Source organism: Ornithodoros turicata, chromosome 3, assembly GCF_037126465.1.
Source record: "Ornithodoros turicata isolate Travis chromosome 3, ASM3712646v1, whole genome shotgun sequence".
Taxonomy (NCBI): Eukaryota; Metazoa; Arthropoda; class Arachnida; order Ixodida; family Argasidae; genus Ornithodoros; species Ornithodoros turicata.
This window is the reverse complement of record NC_088203.1, coordinates 102,621,224-102,644,475: the sequence shown is the minus strand read 5'-3', so window position 1 is coordinate 102,644,475 and position 23,252 is coordinate 102,621,224. Positions and strand designations below refer to the sequence as shown.

General features: G+C 44.7%; 3 protein-coding genes across 8 annotated transcripts in view; 1 reads left to right on the top strand and 2 right to left on the bottom strand.

The window, feature by feature from the left end:
• LOC135389033 (fanconi-associated nuclease 1-like) overlaps positions 1-23,252 on the bottom strand; it is a 51,879-nt gene that overhangs the window by 16,023 nt on the left and 12,604 nt on the right. For 4 of the 5 annotated variants that reach the window (XR_010421560.1, XR_010421561.1, XM_064618969.1 and 1 more), the window contains exons 15-18: positions 10,745-10,816; positions 10,118-10,211; positions 10,011-10,062; positions 808-915 (exon numbers count right to left, since the gene is read on the bottom strand). Coding sequence is in view for 2 of the 5 variants with exons in the window: in XM_064618969.1 (XP_064475039.1) it covers positions 808-915; positions 10,011-10,062; positions 10,118-10,211; positions 10,745-10,816 (326 nt within the window). In the remaining 3 variants the exon portion in view is untranslated. The remainder of the gene's footprint in view (positions 1-807; positions 916-10,010; positions 10,063-10,117; positions 10,212-10,744; positions 10,817-23,252) is intronic. The other variant, XR_010421562.1, reaches the window with a different exon arrangement.
• On the bottom strand, positions 17,754-19,622 carry LOC135387574 (T-complex protein 1 subunit theta-like). Its single transcript, XM_064616709.1, has one exon. It carries the CDS (start codon positions 19,528-19,530, stop codon positions 17,875-17,877), a length of 1,656 nt encoding a protein of 551 aa, XP_064472779.1. The 5' UTR covers positions 19,531-19,622; the 3' UTR covers positions 17,754-17,874.
• Positions 19,798-22,739, top strand: LOC135389037 (protein salivary glands marred-like). 2 transcript variants are annotated; one of them, XM_064618980.1, is made up of 4 exons: positions 19,973-20,213; positions 20,300-20,380; positions 20,557-20,750; positions 21,727-22,739. In XM_064618980.1, exons 2-4 carry the CDS (start codon positions 20,371-20,373, stop codon positions 22,090-22,092), a joined length of 570 nt encoding a protein of 189 aa, XP_064475050.1. In that variant the 5' UTR covers positions 19,973-20,213; positions 20,300-20,370; the 3' UTR covers positions 22,093-22,739. The 2 variants fall into 2 exon arrangements, with proteins under 2 accessions (XP_064475051.1, XP_064475050.1); XM_064618981.1 differs by lacking the exons at positions 19,973-20,213; positions 20,300-20,380 and adding an exon at positions 19,798-19,880.

Here is a 23,252-nt window from a genome sequence, read left to right as displayed (position 1 = left end):
GGAGCGCAATGGTTGGCCCACCAGCGTGTTATCTTGTCTTGTCTGTTTCAGTACTGTGGACGCGCATTTGCCGTTTTCGTACCCTTTCTGCGTTTTTCCGGAAGTACCCGAAGGGTAGAAAGTTGGGGCGTGTCCGCCCCAACTATATTATAGTGCATCATGTGCAACAAGACCAGTGAGTTTTTGTCAGCAATGGTATACCATGGCCCATGTTCCTGGAAACACGTGTGCGGGAGCGAGCGGTCCAAGGAGTCGAGGGAATCTTCCGTTGATGTTGAATTATAACAGTACACAAAGACATCGTATAGCCTTATAGGTTCTGACTCTTTGTAAATGCCTTTAATGAATGCGAAAGGAAAAATCTGGTGCTATTTTTAAAGTGAGCTTATAAATTATAGCTTAATAAAATAACTTATAAATATTAGCTTAATTTATAAAATGCTGCATATAGAATATTTCTTGAGAAATCGAACTCTATTGATGGATACGAGCGGGATTTTTTTTTATTTCTTTTATCTATCTTGCCGTTCGGCAAACGGCCCTCACCTACACTGCATATCGGTCAGGGTGCCTCGCTGTATCGCTAACAGCACCACATATTGCAGCGTCAAGCGCACTTCGCATACTTATTGTCCGAATTGGTCCTAAACTGATTCGGCAGGAAATAATCGGTGTGGATCGGGCTTAACCCGGAAAAGTCAGACCCTAGGTAACCGGCATTTATATAGCGATCTACTAACGGGACGGCGACATAATGCATGCAACACACACGGTATACATTTCCTGAAATGAAATGATGAGCCTTACGTATACTTCGAAATGCGCCGGACTGCGAGCGTTGGTGCCACAGACGAACAACGTGCTTCCTTCTTTCAATGGCAGAATGAACTTGATGTAGTTGTAGTAGCACGCCCTCTGTATAGCGTAACAAGAAACTCTAAACCATAGAAATCTTACGGAGAGAGGCTAGAAGGAAAGCTGGGGAGGAGGATCGGAGGAGAGCGAAGCACTTGAACGGGGCTCTTCCTCTCTCAATGTATGCGCTCGGAGGCAGCCATATTGAATCAGCCGAGGAAACGTCGTGTATTTCCAGCCCGTGAACGCATGCCACAGTTCCAAAAACTCTTGCAATACTTGCTCGGTTGCTCCTCTGCTTACGTCGGCTACATATTTTGTCAGTGTCAGCCCCTATCCAGGCCTGTAGCCAAGGCTGGTTGAGGCAGCGGCGGAGACGGCGTCCCCATGTGGCGTCCGTGTCGTGTCTGTTTCTTCGTGTGTGTGTGTATGTGTTTTCATATATCTTACGGGTTCATGGGTTCTGGCGGTGTGTTACTGTTCCAAAAACATTGTTGGCGTTATCTTTGCTGTATGCTTACTGGATTCCTTTGTTTGCATGCACCGCGGCAACAGTAGCTGATTCAATAAGGTGCTCCCCTCGCCCGTACGTCCCAGTTTCGGAGGTTTCCTCCTAGCATACTCCTGAAGATTTCTATGCTCTAAACAGCGTATTCTAAGTCCCCCATACTCAAGTCGACATACCCGTTCCACTAAACCAACACACAGAGAAAAATAACAGTTTTTTATTTTTCCGTATTTTTTCCGTATTTACCCTATTTTTCCCCTTTTAAACGTTCCTCAAAAGTAAGGCGCCATGAGATCCTTAACCATCCTTTCGTTCTGGAAGCTAGGGAAGGTTCGAAGAAGGGTTCTTGCACTCTCAAGAACTCTCGAAAAACGGTTATTTTTCGGTTATGGTGTGATATACATACAGACCACCCTCTGATGTCCGGACAGGAGTTGACGCTGAGTGGTCGAGGCACTTTGTCCCGCACGCCCGTGCATTGCTATCGGTCATAGTTTGCGCTGAGATATACCCACTAACAAATTAAGTGTGCCGCGTCCGTTCCTATTAGTTCAAATAAGCACGTGACCTCACCCATGATAGTCCGACAGTTTTTCTGCCGCGGTGCCTATACGCATCTATCCTCCCTCTCTTTTTTTTCCTTCTTTTTTTTTTCGTGGCAAGGTTTGGAATGCGCGTGCGCGCCATACAATTTACCAAATTTCAGTCAGTCAGTACCATTCATGGCCCAGGTCGCAATCCTTTTAATGCAACTATGCCGGTGCAAGACTCGATTTTATCTCGGCGCGCAAGTTATGCATTGGTTATACATAACAGCTACACAATAGTTTTTTAGGGGGGATGGAGGGAGCAGCAATCGGTCCCTTTTTGGACCTAACGCATGGAAGTTTACACGCACTACTTGCTTTGCTTCTGGGTAAATGTCAGGGTCAGAGGACTACTCTAAGGGGTAACTTATCGAGAGAATACAGGTTTCCCCGTCGTATTTAATCCTTATACTGAGAGATTTAATCCTGACCTCCCTGCACCTCCAGCAGATGTAAAGTCGGCTCGGGAGTGCAGAGGGGAAAAAGGTTCAAAGGCGTTCAACTCGAATGAACTTGCCGCGCGGGGCCGGCGATGGCGATGAGTCTTCCCCACAATACCATGGAATTTAATCCCCATGTTGCCAATTTTAATGCTTGTTTAGCTGAATTTAATCATAATGCCGCCTTAATGCTCATGTATATTCTCCCCTTTTGTTAAATTTAATCCTCGGGCTGCCAATTTTAATCCTTATGCCGTGGAATGTAATCCTAAATTCTGGGGTTATTTTTTTCATTACCCTTTTAACTACACTGTGATAGTGTGGGACTGCCTGCATGATTTACGAACAGTTTTGACTATTTCATTTTTCATGGCTAAAATTGACTTTGTGACTATTACTGCTTATTGCACTACTACTACAGAAGTATGGGGCTACACTCTTAAAAATGAACTTCACCACATAGCACGCTCCTAGCCAACCATCATCCCGACACACACGGCACAAAATAGGCTCCTCCTCCCGTTTTCAACAAATCTAGGGCGAGAACGTTGTCATTCGGGATGATGGTTGGCTAGGAGCATGCTATGTGGTGAAGTTTTAAGAGTGTACTTGCACGATCTATGACCTGATATGACTATTTCCTTGTTGATGACTATGCCTACTCTATAGGATGGTACGGGACTACCTGCATGATTTATGACCTGTTTTCACCCTTTCTTTGTTTATGGCTATAAACTGACTTTTCATGACTATGCCTACTCTATGCACTACTACGGGATGGTATGGGACTACCGGCGCGATTTAGGACCTGTTTTGATTATTCCTTCGTTTACAGCTATAAATCGACTTTTTTGTGGCTATATGCTATGGGGTGGTATGGGACTACCGCCACGATTTATGATCTGTTTGGCTATTTCCTCGTTTACAGCCATGAAATGACCTTTTGTGACTATGCCTACTCGATGCACTAGTATGGGATGCTACGGAACTACCTGCATTATTTATCACCTGTTATATTTTCTTGTTTATAATTATAAATTGACTTTTTGTGACTATGACTGCTTAGTGCACTACTATGTGATGGTATGGGACTACCTGCATAATTTATGACCTGATATGACTATTTCCTCATTTACAACTGATTTTTATGACTATGCCTACTCTATGCACTACTATAGGATGGTATGGGACTACCTGCATGATTTATTACCTGTTTTGACTCTTTCCTTGTTTATGGCTATAAAGTGACTTTTCATTACTACTATGCCTACTCTATGCACTACTATAGGATGGTATGGGACTACCTGCATGATTTATGACCTGTTTTGACTATTCCCTCGTTTACAGCCATAAATCGACTTTTCATGACTATGCCTACTCTATGCACTACTACGGGATGGTATGGGACTACCGGCGCGATTTAGGAGCTGTTTTGATTATTCCTTCGTTTACAGCTATAAATCGACTTTTTTGTGACTATATGCTATGGGATGGTATGGGACTACCGCCACGATTTATGATCTGTTTTGACTATTTCCTCGTTTACAGCGATGAAATGACCTTTTGTGACTATGCCTACTCGATGCACTACTATGGGATGCTACGGAACTACCTGCATTATTTATCACCTGTTATATTTTCTTGTTTATAATTATAAATTGACTTTTTGTGACTATGACTGCTTAGTGCACTACTATGTGATGGTATGGGACTACCTGCATAATTTATGACCTGATATGACTATTTCCTCATTTACAACTGATTTTTTATGACTACGCCTACTCTATGCACTACTATAGGATGGTATGGGACTACCTGCATGATTTATTACCTGTTTTGACTCTTTCCTTGTTTATGGCTATAAAGTGACTTTTCATTACTACTATGCCTACTCTATGCACTACTATAGGATGGTATGGGACTACCTGCATGATTTATGACCTGTTTTGACTATTCCCTCGTTTACAGCCATAAATCGACTTTTTTGTGACCATATGCCTACTCTAAGCACTACTATGGGATGGTATTGGACTACCGCCACGATTTATGACCTGTTTTGACAATGTCTTCGTTTACAGCCATGAAATGACCTTTTGTGACTATGCCTATCTATGCACTACTATAGGATGCTACGGAACTACCTGCATTATTTATGGCCTGTTATGACTGTTTCCTTGTTCATGACTATAAATGGGCTTTTGTGACTATGACTGCTTAATGCACTACTATGGAATAGTATGGGACTACTTGCATAATGTATGACCTGGTTTGACTATTTCCTCATTTACAGCTATAAATTGACTTTCTATGGGTGTTGCTACTATGGGATGATATGAGACTAGATGCATGATTTATGACCTGATACAGTCGCTTACAGCCATAAATTGACTGCTCTATACACTACTATGGGGTAGTATGGGCCTGCCTGCATGATGTATGAGTGCAGTATGACTATTTCATTGTTTATAACTATGACTTGACTTTTTGTGACTATCACAGCTCAATGCACTACTATGGCATGGCAAGGGACTACATGCATGATTGATGACCTGATATGACAATTTCCTTGTTTACGGCTATAATTTGACTTTTTGTGACTAGGACTATAGTCTATGCACTACAATGGGGTAGTATGGGACTATGTGCCTCATATATGACATATTATGAGTATTTCCTTGTGTACGCATATAAACAGACTGTTTGTGAGCGTCACTGCTCAATGCACTGCTATAGTATGGGACTACCTGCACGATTTATGATACGTGAATATTTCCTTGCTTACGGCTATAAATTGACTTTATGACTGCCTACTCTATGCACTCCTATAGGATGATATGGGACTACCGGCATGATTTATGACCAGCTATGACTATTCCCTTGTTTAGGGCTATAAATTGACTCTTTATGACTGCTTCATGCACTACAATGACATATGGGACTACCTGCATGATTTATGACCTGTTATGACGGTTTCCTTGTTCATGGTTATAAATTGACTTTTTATGAGTATGCCTCCTCCATGCACTCTATGGGATGGTACGAGACTATCTAATGTTTATGAGCAGTTATGACTATTTCCTCATTTGCCTTTTTGTGACTATCACTGGTAAGGCGATAGTATAGGACTACCTGCATGATCCTAGTATGACTATTTCCTTGTTTACGGCTATAATTTGACTTTTTATTACTTGGACTACCTACGCACTATATCGGACAGTATAGAACTACCTGCATCATATGACACGTTATGAATATTTCCTTGCTTACGCCTATAAACGGACCCTGTGACTATCACTGCTCAATGCACTACTATGTGATAGTATGGGACTACCTGCACGATTTATGACCTGATATGACTATTTTCTTGTTTTTAGGGCCATAAATTGACTTCTTATGACTACACTCTTAGAAATGAACTTCACCGCAGAGCACGCTCCTAGCCAACCGTCATCTCGAATGATACTGTTATCTGACTTGATTTGTTGAAAACGGGGGCGTACGCCTTTTCTGTGGCAATTATGACCGGCGTAAGTGTCACAGAAAAGGCGTACGCCTCCCGTTTTTAACAAATCAGAGCAGATAACGTTGTCATTCGAGACGGTGGCTGGTTAGAAGCGTGCTATGCGGTGAAGTATATGACTGCTCTACGCACTACAATGGGATGGTATGGGACTACTTGCAATGTTTTTGACCATATGACTATTTCCTCGTTTGCGGCTATAAGTCTTTTGTGACTATCACTGGTAAATGCAATAGTATGCGATAGTATGGGACTACCTGCATGGTCTGTGACCTGTTATGACTAGTTGCTTGTTCACAGTTATAAACTGAATTTTTATGCCTATGACTGCTCTATGCGCTACTATGGGATAGTACGGGATTGCCTCCTTGATTTATGAACTGTTATGACTATTTCCCTATTTATAACTATACACTGACCCTTTATTAATATAAGCACTATCTGAACTACCATGGGATAACTTAAGATACCCGGATGGTTTATGACCATCCCCTGGTTTGACTACAAATTCATTTTTATGAACGTGGCTATTACTTGCACAAGTAAGGGATATCATAGGGCTACATCCATAGTCCAAATGATCTTTTTGTGACTACGACTGTTCTGTGCATTACAATGGGTTACTACAGAAACTTTATTTTAAGATCATGAATGGGGAGTTTCATCACCAGAGGCGGTACTCTACCCAATAATGAGCCCCCTTCACAATAAGGATCGAAGTCCGATTTTGTCCAGAAAGGTCAAAAAAGCTTGGAGCGCAGAGTGTTGGTTGGCTGTATTCGTCCAGGAATAGTATGAGACTACCTGCACGATTTAAAAGATGTTATGACTGCTTCGTGTTTGCAACTTCAAATAAACTTTTTAAAAACACGACGAGTACTTATTGCACTCCAATGGGATAATATATGACCGCCTGATTTATGCCTTTTATGACAATTTCCTCGTTTACAGCTACAAATGGACTTCTTATAATTACGACTACTCCTTACACCAGGATGGGATAGATATACCGGGTGTTTCAGTTAAATCCCTGGGCTAAATAATTCGCGAACGGGTGCACCAATCCACGAACTTTCTTTTTTACAAGTATCTGTCCGATACCACCTACAAGCTGCACACCGTGTGAATGAGTGGGAGGCGCTCATTATTAAAATAAAAATGCAAATGAGTTTCGTCAAAAAGCGTATCTTCTAAAGCAGGGCGCTGTCGGCATTAAAATGGGTACTACCCCTTTTGGGACCTTCAGTGGACACCTTTTAGAGAAAAATCTGCCACCGAAGCGGGTCATTTGTTGCAGTAATTAATTGGTTTCGGTTTACGTATTTTTGTCGCGGCTGGTCGCGGCGAAGCGCAAAAGGGCGTATTTCATTGGTGTAATTCATTAATGTAAGGGCGTAATTTATTGATGGATAAGGGAGTGAAAGAGCGTCCTTTTGCGCTGCGTCGCGACCAGCCGCGACAAAAATACGTAAACCGAAACCAATTAATTACTGCAACAAATGACCCGCTTCGGTGGCAGATTTTTCTCTAAAAGGTGTCCATTGAAGGTCTCAAAAGGGGTAGTACCCATTTTAATGCCGACAGCGCCCTGCTTCAGAAGTTACGCTTTTTTACGAAACTCATTTGCATTTTTATTTTAATAATGAGCGCCTCCCACTCATTCACACGATGTGCAGCTTGTAGGTGGTATCGGACAGATACTTGTAAAAAAGAAAGTTCGTGGATTGGTGCACCCGTTCGCGAATTATTTAGCCCGGGGATTTAACTGAAACACCCGGTATAGTACTTCACGATAACGCTTGCTATGTGAGAATTCACGAATGGGGCCCACGTCATTCTAACATAGAAGGCTTGAGATCAATGAAGCGTAAAATTGTAAGGAAACATGAAGGGCATTATAAAAGCAGATGCCCAGGATGTCGTACAGTGATGTGCATGTCATTGCTGACCAACTTACATTTGAAAAAAGGCGTGAAAAGGGGGGCTTTAATAGTTCTTGTTCCCAGGCAACTTGTAGCTTGCGTTGCGTTTGTGTGTTTGTATGTTCCAGCTTCAGATCAGTTACTATCCAGGTAGTTTGCGTTAGTTCCGGGTAGTCCCATTACTACACCATAGAAGTGTATGGAGGAGGCATAGTCATAAAAAGTCAATTTATAGCCATAAGCAAGGAAATACTCAAAACAGGTCGCAAATAATGCAGTCAGTCCAAACCATCTCATAGTAGTGCATATCGTAGTCATAGTCATGAAAAGCCAATTTATAGGTGTAACAATGAAATAGTCGAAACATGTCATATGATGCATGTAGTCCCGTACAACCCCATTGTAGTGAATAGAGTAGTCCTAGTCATACACAGTCGAATTATAGCAGTAAAGAAGGAAATAATCAAAACAGGTCATAAACCATGCAGGTAGTCAGATACTGTACCATGGTAGTGCATAGAGCAGTAATTGTCACAAAAAGTCAATTTATAGCCGCAAACAAAAATAGTCATATTAGGTCAGAAATTATACAGGTAGTCCCATATTATCATGCAGTTGTGCATTGAGCAGTGATAGTCACAAAAAAGTCAGTATATAGCTATAAACGTGGAAATCGTCAAAACCTGTCATAAATCGTACAGGTAGTCCCACACACACTGCCGCATTGTAGTGAAAAGAATAATGAAAAGATACCCCGAAAATGTATCATTAAATTCCACGGCATAATGATTAAAATTGGTGCACGAGGATTAAACAGAAGGAGGATTAGATCCCACGGTATAAGGAATAAAAGTGATGGCAGAAGGATTAAATCCGGCGAAACAAGGATGAAATGACTAGGATGATTAAATTCTATGGTACAAGGATTAAATTCCGCGGTATAAAGATAAAATACGACGAGAAAACGAGAAACTTAGAAGCTCTTAATTGCTCCCTGATTTGATGAGTTTGCTCCTGCACTCCTTTCTATTATGAGCAAAAGTACACTTGCCCCTTGGTGCTGCCCTAGGCAGCTGGCACGGGATGGCGCATCGGCGGACTTCGTTAAACCCTTAAAAACGCAACACAGTAAGCCTTTTTTACTGGGAATCTTAGACGTGCTCTTCATCGAGCCCCACAGTATACGAGCAGCAAAGCCAACACACAATGCAATACAGGAACACAGCTGTTTAGAACTGTTCGTAATAGAGATGGAACGAACTGAATATTGCTAGTTATATAAAAGAGGTCCACCAACCATAATAAAAATCCATAGTAAAAAACATTGGCCCCGCATATACATGCGGTCAAGGAATTTTTTCTGCCAATTGCCACATGTTAGTAATATTTTTATTTCGTTTCAATTGACGGAAAGTTAATTTCTTGAATTGAACTCCGAAATTTCTCAAGGCAACCTAACATTTTCTTTGCGGAAATCGGTTCCCCCGTGGTCATTTTACACAGTATGGCACATAATCGCACTGCAATGGCAATTGCCGAAATAAATTCGCCGAAAATCCGTGAAAATGAGCCCATGGCTCCGCCTCTTTTTTTGATGGCTCGTAGTTTGATCGTAAAGCTGCGAAGAAACGAGGTTATATTGACGTGCCACACGAGGAAGAAAAAGGTTACAAGCCTTACCCACGGAAGAAACACCTGCGGTGAGTAGGGGAATCAGAGCTATAAGAGCTATCTTATCATAAATGAGATCACCCAAAGGCTTGTAAGCCCCTCCCCCCTCGTGTGGCGTGTCAATGTAGCCTCCTTTCCTCGCAGCTTTACGATCAAACTACGAGCCGTCACAAAACAGGCGGAGCCAAGGGCTCATTTCCACGGATTTTCGTCGAATTTCGTTCGGCAATTGCCATTGCATTACGAGTGGGATTATGTGCCATACTTAGTAAAATGAACACGGGGAACCCATTTCCGCATAGAAAACGTCAGGTTGCCTTGGAAAATTTACTTTCTGCTCATTGAAACGAAACAAAATTGTTACCAATATGTGGAAAAAGTTATATTGGCAGAAAAAAAGAACCCTTGACCGCATGTCTCTACGGGGCTTACATTTTTTACTATTAATTTCTATCATGGTTGGTGGACCACCCTGTACACATACAAGTACTTTGAAACGAAACTTACCCCGCACACGGTATCGTTGATGTTCTTCAGTGGTGTCTTGTGCAACGCGTCCCTGCAATTATAATTTCGATAGGAAAAGAAAGAAAGTGGAATAAACGAAAACTTACTTGGCACCGACAATGAGAAAGCCCCTTCGGCGATCCATGTAGTATGTGTTGTAATACGTTGGACTGCAAGTAAATATCTTCAGCTGGAATTCAGCTGAAAAAAAAAATGCATAGATTAACTACTGTTCCACGCGTATGGGCTGTGGACGGGTGGTAGAACATCGCTCGCATTGGTGATAATTCGGCAGCTAATGTCCAGACGATGCTATTAAATGTCAAAAGGAAGAGCAAGGAGGAGAAGAACAAGAAGAGCGAGAAGGAGGAGAAGAACAAGAAGAGGAATAAGACTAAGACTACTACTGCGGCTACTGCTACTACACTCTTAAAAATGAACTTCACCACATAGCACGCTCCTAGCTAACCATCATACCGAATGACAACGTTCTCGCCCCTGATTTGTTGAAAACGGGAGGAGGAGCCTATTTTGTGCCGTGCATAATGAGCACAAAATAGGCTCCTCCTCCCGTTTTCAACAAATCACAGGCGAGAACGTTGTCATTCGGAGTGATGGTTGGCTAGGAGCGGGCTATGTGGTGAAGTTCATTTCTAAGAGTGTACTACTACTACTACTATTATTATCATAATATTATTATCATCATTATTACGCTTTGTGAGGGAAGCACTTACGTATGGGACGTGTACCAGGGGATACCGTAGTAACATTTGTGGGCTGAACTGTTGATGGTTCCGTTGGTGATACTGTAACAAGTTGAAGATGCATTGGTTACACATTGCCTTGTATTCTACGTAATCGGGTCTTACGTATTTCACGCAATCCACGATTTCATTTAACATCCAGTCAAATCATTTATAGATAAAAACAGCAAGTCAATAAATTCTTTGGTTGGAAGTCTAGCACCTTGCACGGTTCTCTCCTCCAGCCCTTGTCAAGTTGCGTTAATATGTCCAGTTTTCCAGCCTTTTTGTATTGGATGGGTTGGACTCGTATGCTACATCTCATCGGGCTTCGAAGGTGTTGTGCCGAAAGAGGCTGAATAACTCTTGCGGTAAAGTTTGTTGAAGTCAAACTAACAGCATAACGTAACCCGCTCGCGAAAGCGCAACTCATACGGCGACGCCTACAGCGAATCTTGTGTGCAGGGCCACCACCTGGTACCATGAGAACAGGTGGCCCTCGGGATAGCTTCAGGACACCGGCGGTGACGGCTTGAACATTGTGCCATCAGCGGCCAATCACCGAAATGCAACCGTGTTGTGCCAGGCCCGTTATTACACTCTTAAAAACTTCACCGCATAGCACGCTCCTAGCCAACCATGATCTCGAATGATGTCGTTATCTTCTGCGATTTGTTGAAAACGGGACGCGTACGCCTTTTTTGAGACAATTATGAACAGCATAAGTGTCACAAAAAAAGGCGTACGCCCCCGTTTTCAACAAATCAGGGCAGATAACGATATCATTCGAGATCATGGTTGGCTAGGAGCGTGCTATGCGGTGAAGTTCACTTTTAAGAGTGTACGACTCGTTTCGTTTCACCTAAAGTGATTTAAAAAATTTAACTGGCGACGTACTCGACGGAGTATTGTGGGACTTTCGGCAATTACCTTCTGAGGACATTTTGCTGCCATTTAGGAAGGTTTGGATAATTTTCAATTGAGGGGAATTTATTTATTTTTTTCATTTGAACTTTGAAAGTTGACAAGCGAACCTCTTTTCTTGTTCGGCAATATGGAGTCCTACACGGATAACCGTAGACGCAACAAAAAAAAAAACAATGCGAAACAGAATCGCAACAGAAATAGTCGAAAAAATGGTAAGAATTCCGCTTTAGCCCTTCCTGCTTGATGTTCGCAAAGAAGGGCGCACAAATTGTGCGGCTAAAGGTGGAAATGTCCCCGCCTTTTTCCCTGCTTTGTGATTATACGGTTGTTTTGTTTTCTTTGTGATAAGATAGTTGTCACCAGCATCATGGTCAAAGCGGGAAAAAGAAAGGTAAAACAAGAGGCTGGAACACTTCCTTCTCTCCCCGCATCTCCAGTGCGGTCTTCTTTTTTTTCCTCTGTATCTGTTGGGATAATGTGCATAGTTTTTATTTGGGGCTCTGTTCATCCGTGGAGGACTTCATATTCCTGTAAAAAAAAAGGTCAGGATCGCTTGGCAATTTTCAAAGTTTAATCGAAAAAAAAATCCCGCAATTAAAAATTGTCTAGAGCAACGATAACACGGTTCAAGACTGAGCTTACCGATCATTGTTGGACAACGGAACATTCCTTCCGTTTTCCCAATGCAGTGACCCTGGCCAGAGAACAAAGATGTGGTCCTACACCCTTAAAAATGAACTTCACCACATAGCACGCTCCTAGCCAACCATCATCCCGAATGACAACGTTCTCGCCCCTGATTTGTTGAAAACGGGAGGCGGAGCCTATTTTGTGCCGTGCATAATGGCCACAGAATAGGCTCCGCCTCCCGTTTTCAACAAATCAGGGGCGAGAACGTTGTCATTCGGGACGATGGTTGGCTAGGAGCGTGCTATGTGGTGAAGTTCATTTTTAAGAGTGTAGAAAACAGCTCGAATCGTGGCACATTCGAGGCACCCCCTCGAGGCACCCGCGGCACTCTCCCCATGCTGTTCTCTGACCTGCACTCTTAAAAATGAACTTCATCGCATCGCACGCTCGTAGCCAACCATCATCTCGAATGATATCGTTATCTGCCCTGATTTCTTGAAAACGGGAGGAGTACGCCTTTTCTGCGACAATTATGAACAACATAAGTGTACACAGAAAAGGCGTACGCCTCCCGTTCTCAACAAATCAGGGCAGACAACGATATCATTCGAGATGGTTGGCTAGGAGCGTGCTATGCGGTGAAGTTCTTTTTTAAGACTGTGCTTCTCCGTTGGTTGTGTTCGCCTCTGTGCTTCTCACTGAGTATGTCTCCCGTACACTCTTAAAAATGAACTTCACCACATAGCACGCTCCTAGCCAACCATCGTCACGAATGACAACGTTCTCGCCACTGATTTGTTGAAAACGGGAGGCGGAGCCGCCTATTTTGTGCCATTATGCACGGCACAGAATAGGCTCCGCCTCCCGTTTTCAACAAATCAGTGGCGAGAACATTGTCATTCGGGACGATAGTTGGCTAGGAGCGTGCTATGTGGTGAAGTTTATTTTTAAGAGTGTATTAAAGACGAAACGTCAGTAGTAAATTATTTTCTGTTGTATCAATCCAGTGTATAGATTCTTCTCGTTGTCAGTCATGTGCTCTCCTGGATTTTGGAATATTTTTGCGTTGAAAAAGCCTTCCTTGATGGTGGCAAAAGTTTCCAGAAGGTGATTACCGAAAGTATCTCAATAATGCGGCGAGTACGTCGCCTGTTACAATTTTTGGGGATTTATTCACATGACGTCATCCGCAGGAGACCGCCACTATCGCTTGCTGGCAGATGTGCTGCATCGGCCGCCATATTGTAGGTCCCATCCAAGCCGCTACCCATATCGTACTCACCGTCGTACGTAGGTACCGTAGGTACCTACGTACCGCTACGTAGGCACCTACGTACCGCCTGTAGGTACCGTATCGTATCGTAGGTACCGGTATCGTAGGTACCGTACTCACCGTATATTTGGTGTTTCAAAGTTATTGTGCTGTGTGATTTGTAGAATATCGAAACAATTTCCATGTTTTCGGTGTTAATAGTCACCCAAAAAGCATATGGCAGCCAACGAATGCGGGAACGTAACTTCGAGGGGCACACAGTATATGGCGGCGAGGCAACGTCAGTCAATGAACCCTATAGCAGTGGGACTGGTGGCTTTTAAAAGTTGGTTAGTGTGTCTAAAAGTGAAATAATGCATGGAAGTGAGAGAAGGCCATATACCGAGTCATGTGGTCTGGAACCTCTTTTATATGCATTTCATTAACACCATTTGAACCACAGAAAAACACGACCACGCAAAGCCTAACGGCTTCGAATGGGTGATCTTGGGAAACGCATGAGCCTTGGGTTAGGTCAGGTAAGCGCATTTTAGTTAGGTTAGGTCAGGCTAGGTTACACATAATTGGGGCACACACTAGGCGGTGCGGGCATGAGACTGTGCCTGACTAAAGATGGCGGAAATCGGTCCCATTGCTATAGTACATCCGAATTATTTATTACCACGTTAGGTGATACCGACCCTGTATTATCCATAGTACCCATCTTGATAACTCACTGATTCACGAGTCACTTATGATGCGACACAAACTCCGCATTCCGAACTTTTCTTTTTTTTTTTTTTCAAGCATAAGTGTATAGCGCTACCTGACATAGTCGACGATGGAATTGGCACTGTGGATCCTGTGGGTAGCTCATCCGGCCGGCGTCCCCAAACGATAATCGCAACGCAACCTGCAACTACGGCGAATCCTAACAGAGCTGCAGCGGTAAGGATCCGAGTTGTTTCCTCCGATTCGCCCTCATGGGCTGCTCCTCCGGGATGCGGTTCGGACACGATTAGGGCCCTTTCCGACTCCATGTCTCTCACTGACGTCTGGACGTTCTTCTTCTGCTCCTGCTTCTTCTTACACTTCTTGTCTGGACGTTTCTCGTGGCCTCGAGCTAATGTTGCCACAACAGCGGGACAGCGTGCGCTTACTGTCCATCACGATGTGGACGGTGGTACAGCTCCCGTCAACCTTAATAGTAACATGAGAAAACATATGGTCTCGTTATGGCGGGCTAGCCCGCCATAGTCTCGTCGCGCGACTACAGCAACCCTTGGGGTCACGAGGAAGTCATACTTGAACAAAATTATTCTGTTAGTTTGAAGCAAGGATTTTGTTTAAATAACACTCCCCCAGTGCACCCAAGGGTGGCGGAAAAGAGACCGAACTGTTTCCAGTGTTATTGTTAAGGTTGACGGGAGCTGTACAAGCGTTCAGTACGAGGGATATCGTGAAACGATTACAGATTTGGATCGCAGCAGGTTTGATGTTATGCGACAAATCGGATTATGTACCTAAAGCGTCCCACGAGAAAAAAAAAGAAATAATTAGCCTCAGTTACCCTGTAATTTCGCTTTAATTACCCTAGGTACTCTACCGCCGGCGTGCTGTGTGTCGGCGCAGTTCCCCATGAAGTCGGCCCAGGGCGCACACTTACCTCCACTCCTTCCTCCTGTACTCTCTCCATCCGTCCACATTTGTACGCCGCTTATCGCCCCAACCGCTTCGCGGCACTAACGCTGAATTTTAACAAATCAATAGTATGGCCGCAACATTCGCACAACGTACTCGACCCTAAGGTCGTTCGCCAACCACCACTCGGTCACTGCACCAGTCGGTCACTGCACATTGGACCGACGTCGGTCCAATGTGCAGTGACCGACTAAGTCGCATGCCGACCAAATTCCGACCACTAGCCAATGTTCGGCTATTTCTCACTTGTGCTTGCTCGCTTCGTTGCACGTGCCACGTGGGACGTACAATGAGGACGTGGTTAATGGTTTCTGTACTAGTAGAGCATAGGCGGCATCGAAGTGACGGTATATTTCTGAAGTTGCCCGTTAACTCCCGTCATTATATGGTTCTTCGTCAGTGCGCTTAAAGGAGCATTAAAGTGGTATCTAACATTGCCCAAAACTGCTGTCATCTTGTAAAGCAGTACGTGAAAAGCATTCCCACAAAATATTTCTGTCCAAAGTTGTATCACCATGGTGCAATTAATTTGGAAAATCGCTGCCGCGGTGCCAGGCCGGAGCGCTCCAACTGCAGACCACACCCACTCTAGTGTGACGTTCGTGGTAGAGAGCCCCTCATTCGTTCGTAGGAAAAACGAAAAACCGTCTGCTACGAACATTGCGAGCTGCTTCTTGTTGACTTCTATTATTTATATGATTTATATCACGTTTTCTTAAAAAAAGAAGCATATACGCAGCCTGAGAAAATAAGATTACCATCACAAGAGTAATATATCCGTGGCTTCTGTGCAATCTCAGAATTCACAGCAGCAGAAAGCTAGCGATGGCGGCGGTATTGTGGCGCCACCTGTTAGCCACTGAACCAACTGCGCGGTGAAAACTGTCGGACAGGCTGCACACTGTCGAGAAGCACGGGGACTTTGCTGTACAAACGCAGTTAATTTCGGGCTGCACCACTCGTTCTTCCCGTCGTGCCTGCGGTCCCAAAAAATCGTGGTTGTGTCGTGGACAACCTTCAAACCCTCCGTTTCGGACATCACGAAGCCGGAGAACGCATGGCGTCTCCGAAGCGGTAGCAGACGCTCCGACTTGGGCGATGTTGCTCACCTCGATCATGTGATCCCAAGTCTAATGAGGAGCGTCCTCACCACTTGCGTCACATAGTGACGTGTGTGGTGCCGTTCATCACGTGCCTATCGTGAAGGCGAAGGAGGGTGTTTCGCGCGCGGGAGGTTCGGGGAGCTATTGCAGGCGTCCCAATTTAGCTACGGTTGCACTAATTGTGGGAAAACTGTTTTCGGCCGCCTAACATTCCATACTGACCAAAAACAGAAACAAAGTTGTGGGCCTCTAGACTGCTCCTTTAAGAGACACATCACATAACGAATGAGCTGCACATGACGTGTAGGACGCTTCCTTGACCATTTAAAGACTAGGCGAAGTATACCGGGATGTCAGAGATCGAATTGCAACACTCAAAATCCGCAGCATGTTAGCACCTTTTGGCCGGTATGACCATGAGCAGCCACGATTCCAGCATGTCGTTTCGGTCGGCTTCTTTGCAGATGCGACATATGAAGTCTATGGAGTAGGAACGTAGGGAATCGAATCTGAGGGAGCTTGAGCTCCCTTTTGTTGAGGGCCAATAACTTCTGTCCCATTCATGCCTATCTCCGTCTCTGGGAAGACTGCAATCTTTCGACTGGCGCAAGTTTCATAACTGAGCTCTGGATTGTTCAGGTAGACGTCGCTTGGGGCCCGACAAGCGTTAACGACTTATCGACTTTGCTTTCGAATGGCACGTGCGTCCGGTTTTAGACTAAGAACTTGGGGAAAGTAAGGTTTCACAGAGTTAGTGTATAACACATGATTTGGGGGAACACTTCTGTAAAACCGTCTCCACATTGAATAGGCAGCACAAGTCCGTGAATCCTCAATCAGTTACACCTTTCATCCTTCTACAAACTTACCCCATGGTTCCGCAAAACGCCAATTTCTTACACGGCTTGCGTGATCTAAGCAAGAATTCCATCCTATGGCAGGTCTGAGGTAGGTTAGATAGGAAAGGAAACGTGCCCTTGCAAATGGAATCCCCAAAGTAGAGGCGCTCAAAGAAATCGCATTCTAGGGTGCCTTAATACTAGCTCCCTCTGTGTATGAAGAGGGAGCTAGTATCGAGGTACCCGCACTGCGTACCCTATGGCATCCGAGAACGCTTAGCGCCAGTACTAATGTTTTCGTGAAAGGACTCCATTGCAGGTCAACAGCCTTTATGCATGACCATGGATGAAGCCATTTCGGGGGCCCTAGTTACAACTCCCCCCAAGGATTCTTCATGCTTCTAGAGGTCTACACCTTGGCTTTTAGTTTATATAAGCTATGACCAGATCAGAGCATAGCTATAGAACTCTCTCCCCTATTATATTTTCCACCAACATAAGCAGAAGTGTTTCCACGTCATTTGCCTCTTCCAAAAGATGCACAAAACTATCAAACAAAGCTTAATTTATTCCAATATATGGTTCCAAGCACTTGAAAAAGAAACAAATGTGATGTGTAGTGTACGAGATGACAGGCAACGAAATCCCACATAACTTCAATGTCCCGCTTCATTTATCTTCATCCCAGTCACCACCTGCCTGCTTTGGTGCCTTTGGCCCTCCTGCTGGTTTTGACATGATGATTTGATCCACCTTCAGTACTGTCGTAGCTGCACGAGTAGCGTACTGAAGCCCCCAGAACTTTGTTAGGTACAAGTCCAACACACCGGCTTCAACGGCATCCTTTGTTCCCCCTGAAACCTGTTCCGGTTCAATGTCAAAACCAAAGTACTTCTTCCCTTCGTTATGTGCAGCGTAGAGCTTAGACAGAACATCCATTGGTCGCCCAACACCGGCGTTCTCCACGAGTGCTTTTGGAACGCACTCGAGAGCTTCAGCAAACTTCTTGACAGCATACTGCTCGAGGCCTGGTAAAGTTTCAGCATAGGAGGTGACTTCACAGGCAAGCTCCATCTCCGTTGCGCCTGCTCCTGGTACAAGTCGACCGTCCCGAGTGATTGCTTTGAAGGCGTTGACACCGTCGTCGATTGCACGTTCGATATCATCCATCAGGCTGTCAGTGGAACCTCGAACGACGATGGTCGCGATGCGAGACTCCTGACCCTCCTGCCTGAAAACAATTACGGGCGTCTCTCCAATTTCGTCCACGTAGACAGAGTCACACAGACCAAGGTCTTCGGGAGTAGGGGCCGTCAACTTGGGAAGCGGGGTGGCACCCACTACACGGCAGACGCGACGAACGTCAAACTTGGACATGAGTCGGACCGCCATGATGCCGTACTTGTTGAGGTAGTGTAGCGCCATGTCACCAATTTTACCACCAGACACGACCACCTTGGCTCCGGCGTCGGCGATGGCTTTGATTTGAGACTCCAGAAGATTCTCTTCGCCGCGCGAGAAGTTCCTTAGCTCGCTGGCAGTCTTGATGAGAACAGTTCCTTTAGTTTCCGTTTGCATGGAATCCACAGCGCATGTATAAACAGCAACCTTTGCGTCTTTCGCCTTCGTCACGTCGCCTTCGATCTGTCGTTTGAAGACCATGCCTTGGATGACGCACGACTTCTCGACGCCAGAGCCCAGGATCTTGCAAACGCGGACGTTGTCGACATTAAATGATGCAGACTTTTCGGGGTAAATGCTAATGCAGGCTTTAACAACTAGATCTGCAAGAAAGTCTTCCTGGCCGAGTTGCTTGCTCATGATAGCGGTGCGGACTCCCTTCATGACCTGTACGTCGTGATGAGTGTCTTTGATTTCGTACGCCGTCAGATTTGGAAGGATCTCCAACGTTTTCTTCAGCGCCAGTTCGTAACCCTCGACAACCTCCACAGGAGTGAGCCCCGTTCGGATCAGATCTTCGGAGTTTCCAAGCAGCGCACCAGCGAACATTACAACAAAATTCGTACCATCGCCTACCTCTTTTTCTTGCATCTGCGATGCCATCACCAGGAGCTTGGCCGCTGGATGCTGCACGTCGAGCTGGCTGATGACGGTTGAAGCGTCGTTTGTGACAAAAAGCTTCTCCAGGTGGTTGATTACCATTTTGTTGAGCCCATTTGGCCCGTAGGCGGAGGACACGGTGCGAGCAAGCTGGCCGCATGCCTCGATGCAGCGAAATACGGCTTCCTCAACTCCTTGGTAATGTCTCGAGCCTTCTTTCAAGAAGTTTGAAAGGGAAGGTCCTCGCAATGACATAGTACTCATGGTGATATTACCGGTGTTTGTCCACGCCTCGTGGTTCGATGACAAAGCGCCGAGAAAATTCCTTTTATGTGCCAACTGGATTGGCTAGTGTCGGATTCTCCTAGCTCTGCATAAACGGGGTGCGTTGGGGTTCATTGGTTCAATATAAAAATTGTACATATATATAATTAAACCCCTGTTGAGCATTGTTGTTACACAGATATCTACCGCATTATTTATTTTAGATTTTACTATTTTTAACGAAAAGCATCAAAAAGTGCGGCGCTGCACACACCGGAAACGCCGGAAACTCAAAAGTTGTCTGCATGGCGGTCCGTCGGGATTTGTGATGGAGAGGCGGGCATGAAAAAGTACGTAAACTTTGGCAGAAACAGTCATTGGTACCCAAATTACGCTTGAAATGCAAGAAAAATTAGGTATATCGAAGTTTCGACGTTTCAAGCGCAGGAGAAAGTACAAAACTGAGCTGAAGTTCATTAATACATGTGCGAGTTTTCCTTGGACTCAGGATGTGCGTTTGTTTTTGTTCCAAGGTTGCCGTTTCTAGCACACATCTGGAAAATTTTGCTCAATGGCAAAAAACAAAACGTTTCGCTGGCTTCGTTGTTTCTGTTCGACGCTCGTGTTCAAGTGACGTGCTTTTCGCTTGAACGAACACCAAATCGGGACAGGCACGAATATTGGTATACTAAATGCATGTTGCATGAGGCACACTTCCTGTCACCCGCTGCAGTCATGAATATTTATGTCTTTGGTGTCACTTTCGCAGTTTTTAGTGAATTTCGAGACGAGACGTCGGACATTTTCGAATATCGGAACAACTAATACAGGCTGCTGGCTATGTCATCGGGTTCGTTCATCTTTTCAGTAGCGCTGTTTGGTATGATGTTCTCAGTGCATTTGTGGGAATGACGCCCAGCAGTCAATCGTTCGTAGCTAGAAATGAGCACAATAGTGTTTTAAAGACCAGGTGAGCAGGGCATCGCTAGAAAATAATTCAAATTATTGCACCTCTATTCTCCGCAGTGACGGAATTCAAGGCGAAAGACATCGGGCTAAGAGCTCAGAAGAAATTGCTCAGCCATGTAAGTAACAAGAGCGTTGCCAAAGTGTTCATCGATGATACAGCAGGAAGCCTTCTCGACAACGTGTATAGGCTGGTGAAAAATATAACTGGAAGCAAGAAAGATGCTGAGAAGATAACCAAAAACATTATCAAGGTATGCTCTCGAACTTGCTAACAATGTGATGTTGTATTCTTGATGTCAACCTGGTTGTAGGCAGGTGTCACCATTCCTTGCATGATCTGCACCTTTGAAATAGAACATAGTTTTAATTTGTATTGAGGAGAAAGGAACATTGGATTGGCTTTGCCCAATTTGTTGTTCTACAGTTGCAGCTTCGTCCAGGTCACTTGATCTGGGATTTGGTTACTGTCTTACCAAAATGCTCGTAGCGCAGTTCGAAAATAAAATGCCCCCCCCCTCCTGCAAAAAGGGGCGCAAAAAAGACACCTTTCGGGAAGCAAGAATACAGGGGGGCGCAAATTTCCCACTTGAGGTGAAAAGTAAGTGCCGATACTGCCCCTACGAAACCTATTTCGACAGTCGCTAGTTTCAGGTAGTTCATGACTGCTTAGGTTAGTTAGTGCGGCTTTGGCAGTTTGCCTCCTCACCCCCACAAAACCCATTTCTACAGTGAGGCGAAGCGGAATGGGGGCGCCAACCAGAGCAATGCCAGATTTTGTACTACGTGAATTTGGTGCACATCCTGTATACCAATTTGCCCTCACAACGAATTTCTTTCGTAGTCTCTTGAGTCTCGTTGTAAAGGAGTTTGATTGTATTCTTGGTAAATTTGCAAGTTGATTATCACCATGCTGCACATTTTGATGGGAGCTGTACTGTAGCTGTAGTGTTGCTGTCGTCTGCTACAGTCATACGTCTGCTTCTGCAAAAAATTTACTGTCCAATCATGACCAGAGGCAGAGCCAGGATTTTTATGAGATGGGGGGGTCCAGCATTTGCCAGCATATTGGATACATGATGCAAGTCCTTTCCTTTGAAAAAAGAAGTCAATTAAACACTACGTGAAGACAGAAATTGAGGAGGGGGTCGGTCAGGAGATCTCACGGGCCGATGTGTAGCGCCCCCTAACGGAACACGATTAAGTTGGAAACCGTCGTCCACATTACAGGTGGTGGTGAAGGTTGGCATACTCCACCGTAACAGCAAATTCAGCGCGGAGGAACTGGACATAGCCCAACAGTTCAAGAGAAAGTTCCACTCTGTGGCAATGTCCATCGTCAGCTTCTACGAAGTGGAATTCTCGTACGACCAGCAGTTCCTCGCGGGAAACCTGCGCGACTGCAACAGTCTTCTGCGCAACTTGGTTCGAGCTCACCTGACCGAAAAGTCCCTCGGCAGGATTGACCACGTGTTCGGCTTCTTCACGCGGCCGGACGTCCTCGACGCCACCTTCAGGCGCGACGGTGAGCATCGCGAAGTGCTCGGTAAGATAGTTGCCGACTTGCACAAGTCTCTCGAGGAAGGAAACCTTTGATCGAAGAGGCATGCTGACAGGGAACTCTTGGAAACGCCACTTTGAGACGCTGCTTTTTTTCTTCAATTTAATTTCTCCTTTTTTGCTGCTGGAGCACTACATGAGCGCGAAATAGCTTGACAGCTGGTTTTGTGCACCTGTCAGCTTTAACATAATGTGACTGTTGGATTGGAGTATGAAACTGATATCGTATTTTTGAACAGATTTAAACTGCAGTATTGATTGCGAGATATGGCAGGATTCTTATTTCCAGGGGGGGAGGGGAGTCAAACCCACCTCACCTGACAAGGGACCCATTTCCAAGGTGCCTCTTTTTGGGGAAGTGAGAAAATCCCCCCGAACGTGCCTTTTTAAAGGATCAATCCAACTGTGCGTGTGATCCTTCGAGACACATGTTTATCATATTTTTATACCAGTGCCAAGATAACCGCTTCTTCTAAACTGGTTCTGCGTACTAGTCTCGAGCAAGCAACATGGCTGTACAACAGCGGTTTCAGCACTGACTGTCTCATTTCGGTAGCAACCAGTGCCCCGTGTGCCAGTAGACACACCACGGACGATGGTGAATGCTTGCCTGGGGGGCCACGAGGCTTGAAAGAAACGTTGCTCACAATAAAATCCCATTTGCGGAAGCGCCACGTACTGCACTTAGAATGCGCAATCTATTCAAAAGTCTTCTGGTGGTTGCTTTAAAGATGTGAAGAAAAAAAAACTCGTTTCTAGAATGTTGGTACCAAACACTTTTCAAACAAAAGATATCAAGCTCTTTTTTTTTAATACTGGGAAGTGAATAGAATTCTATTTTAAGAGAGCATATAGTCGAGCCTAGTGAATCCAGTGAAAGGTATTTAGGCAGTTTCATTACACTTAATCCTGCTGCAGTGGACCTTCGAGCACTTTCGTTACTGCATCTAAATTGGAAGTGACCGCTGAGCCCGAAGGACAAAAATGTTGATTCTTTTTCTTTTAATACTACTTGCTGCATGCAGAATATTTGTGCCTTACAAATTGTGTAAGCATGTGTACCTGCTCTTCAAGATTGCACAATTTTTGCCATTCTACTCCTCAACTTGATAGGCACATGTTTTACATGCCATTGGTGCCTCACATGTGACAGTTGTCACATCTAATTTTAACATGATTGTGAACAAACTTATGCA

Excerpts from the sequence above, each read along its gene's own strand:
- LOC135387574 (XM_064616709.1), bottom strand. The coding sequence starts at position 19,530 with ATGAGTACTATGTCATTGCGAGGACCTTCCCTTTCAAACTTCTTGAAA.
- LOC135389037 (XM_064618980.1), top strand. Across the intron at positions 20,751-21,726 it reads TAACCAAAAACATTATCAAG|GTGGTGGTGAAGGTTGGCAT; the intron begins GTATGCTCTCGA and ends TCCACATTACAG.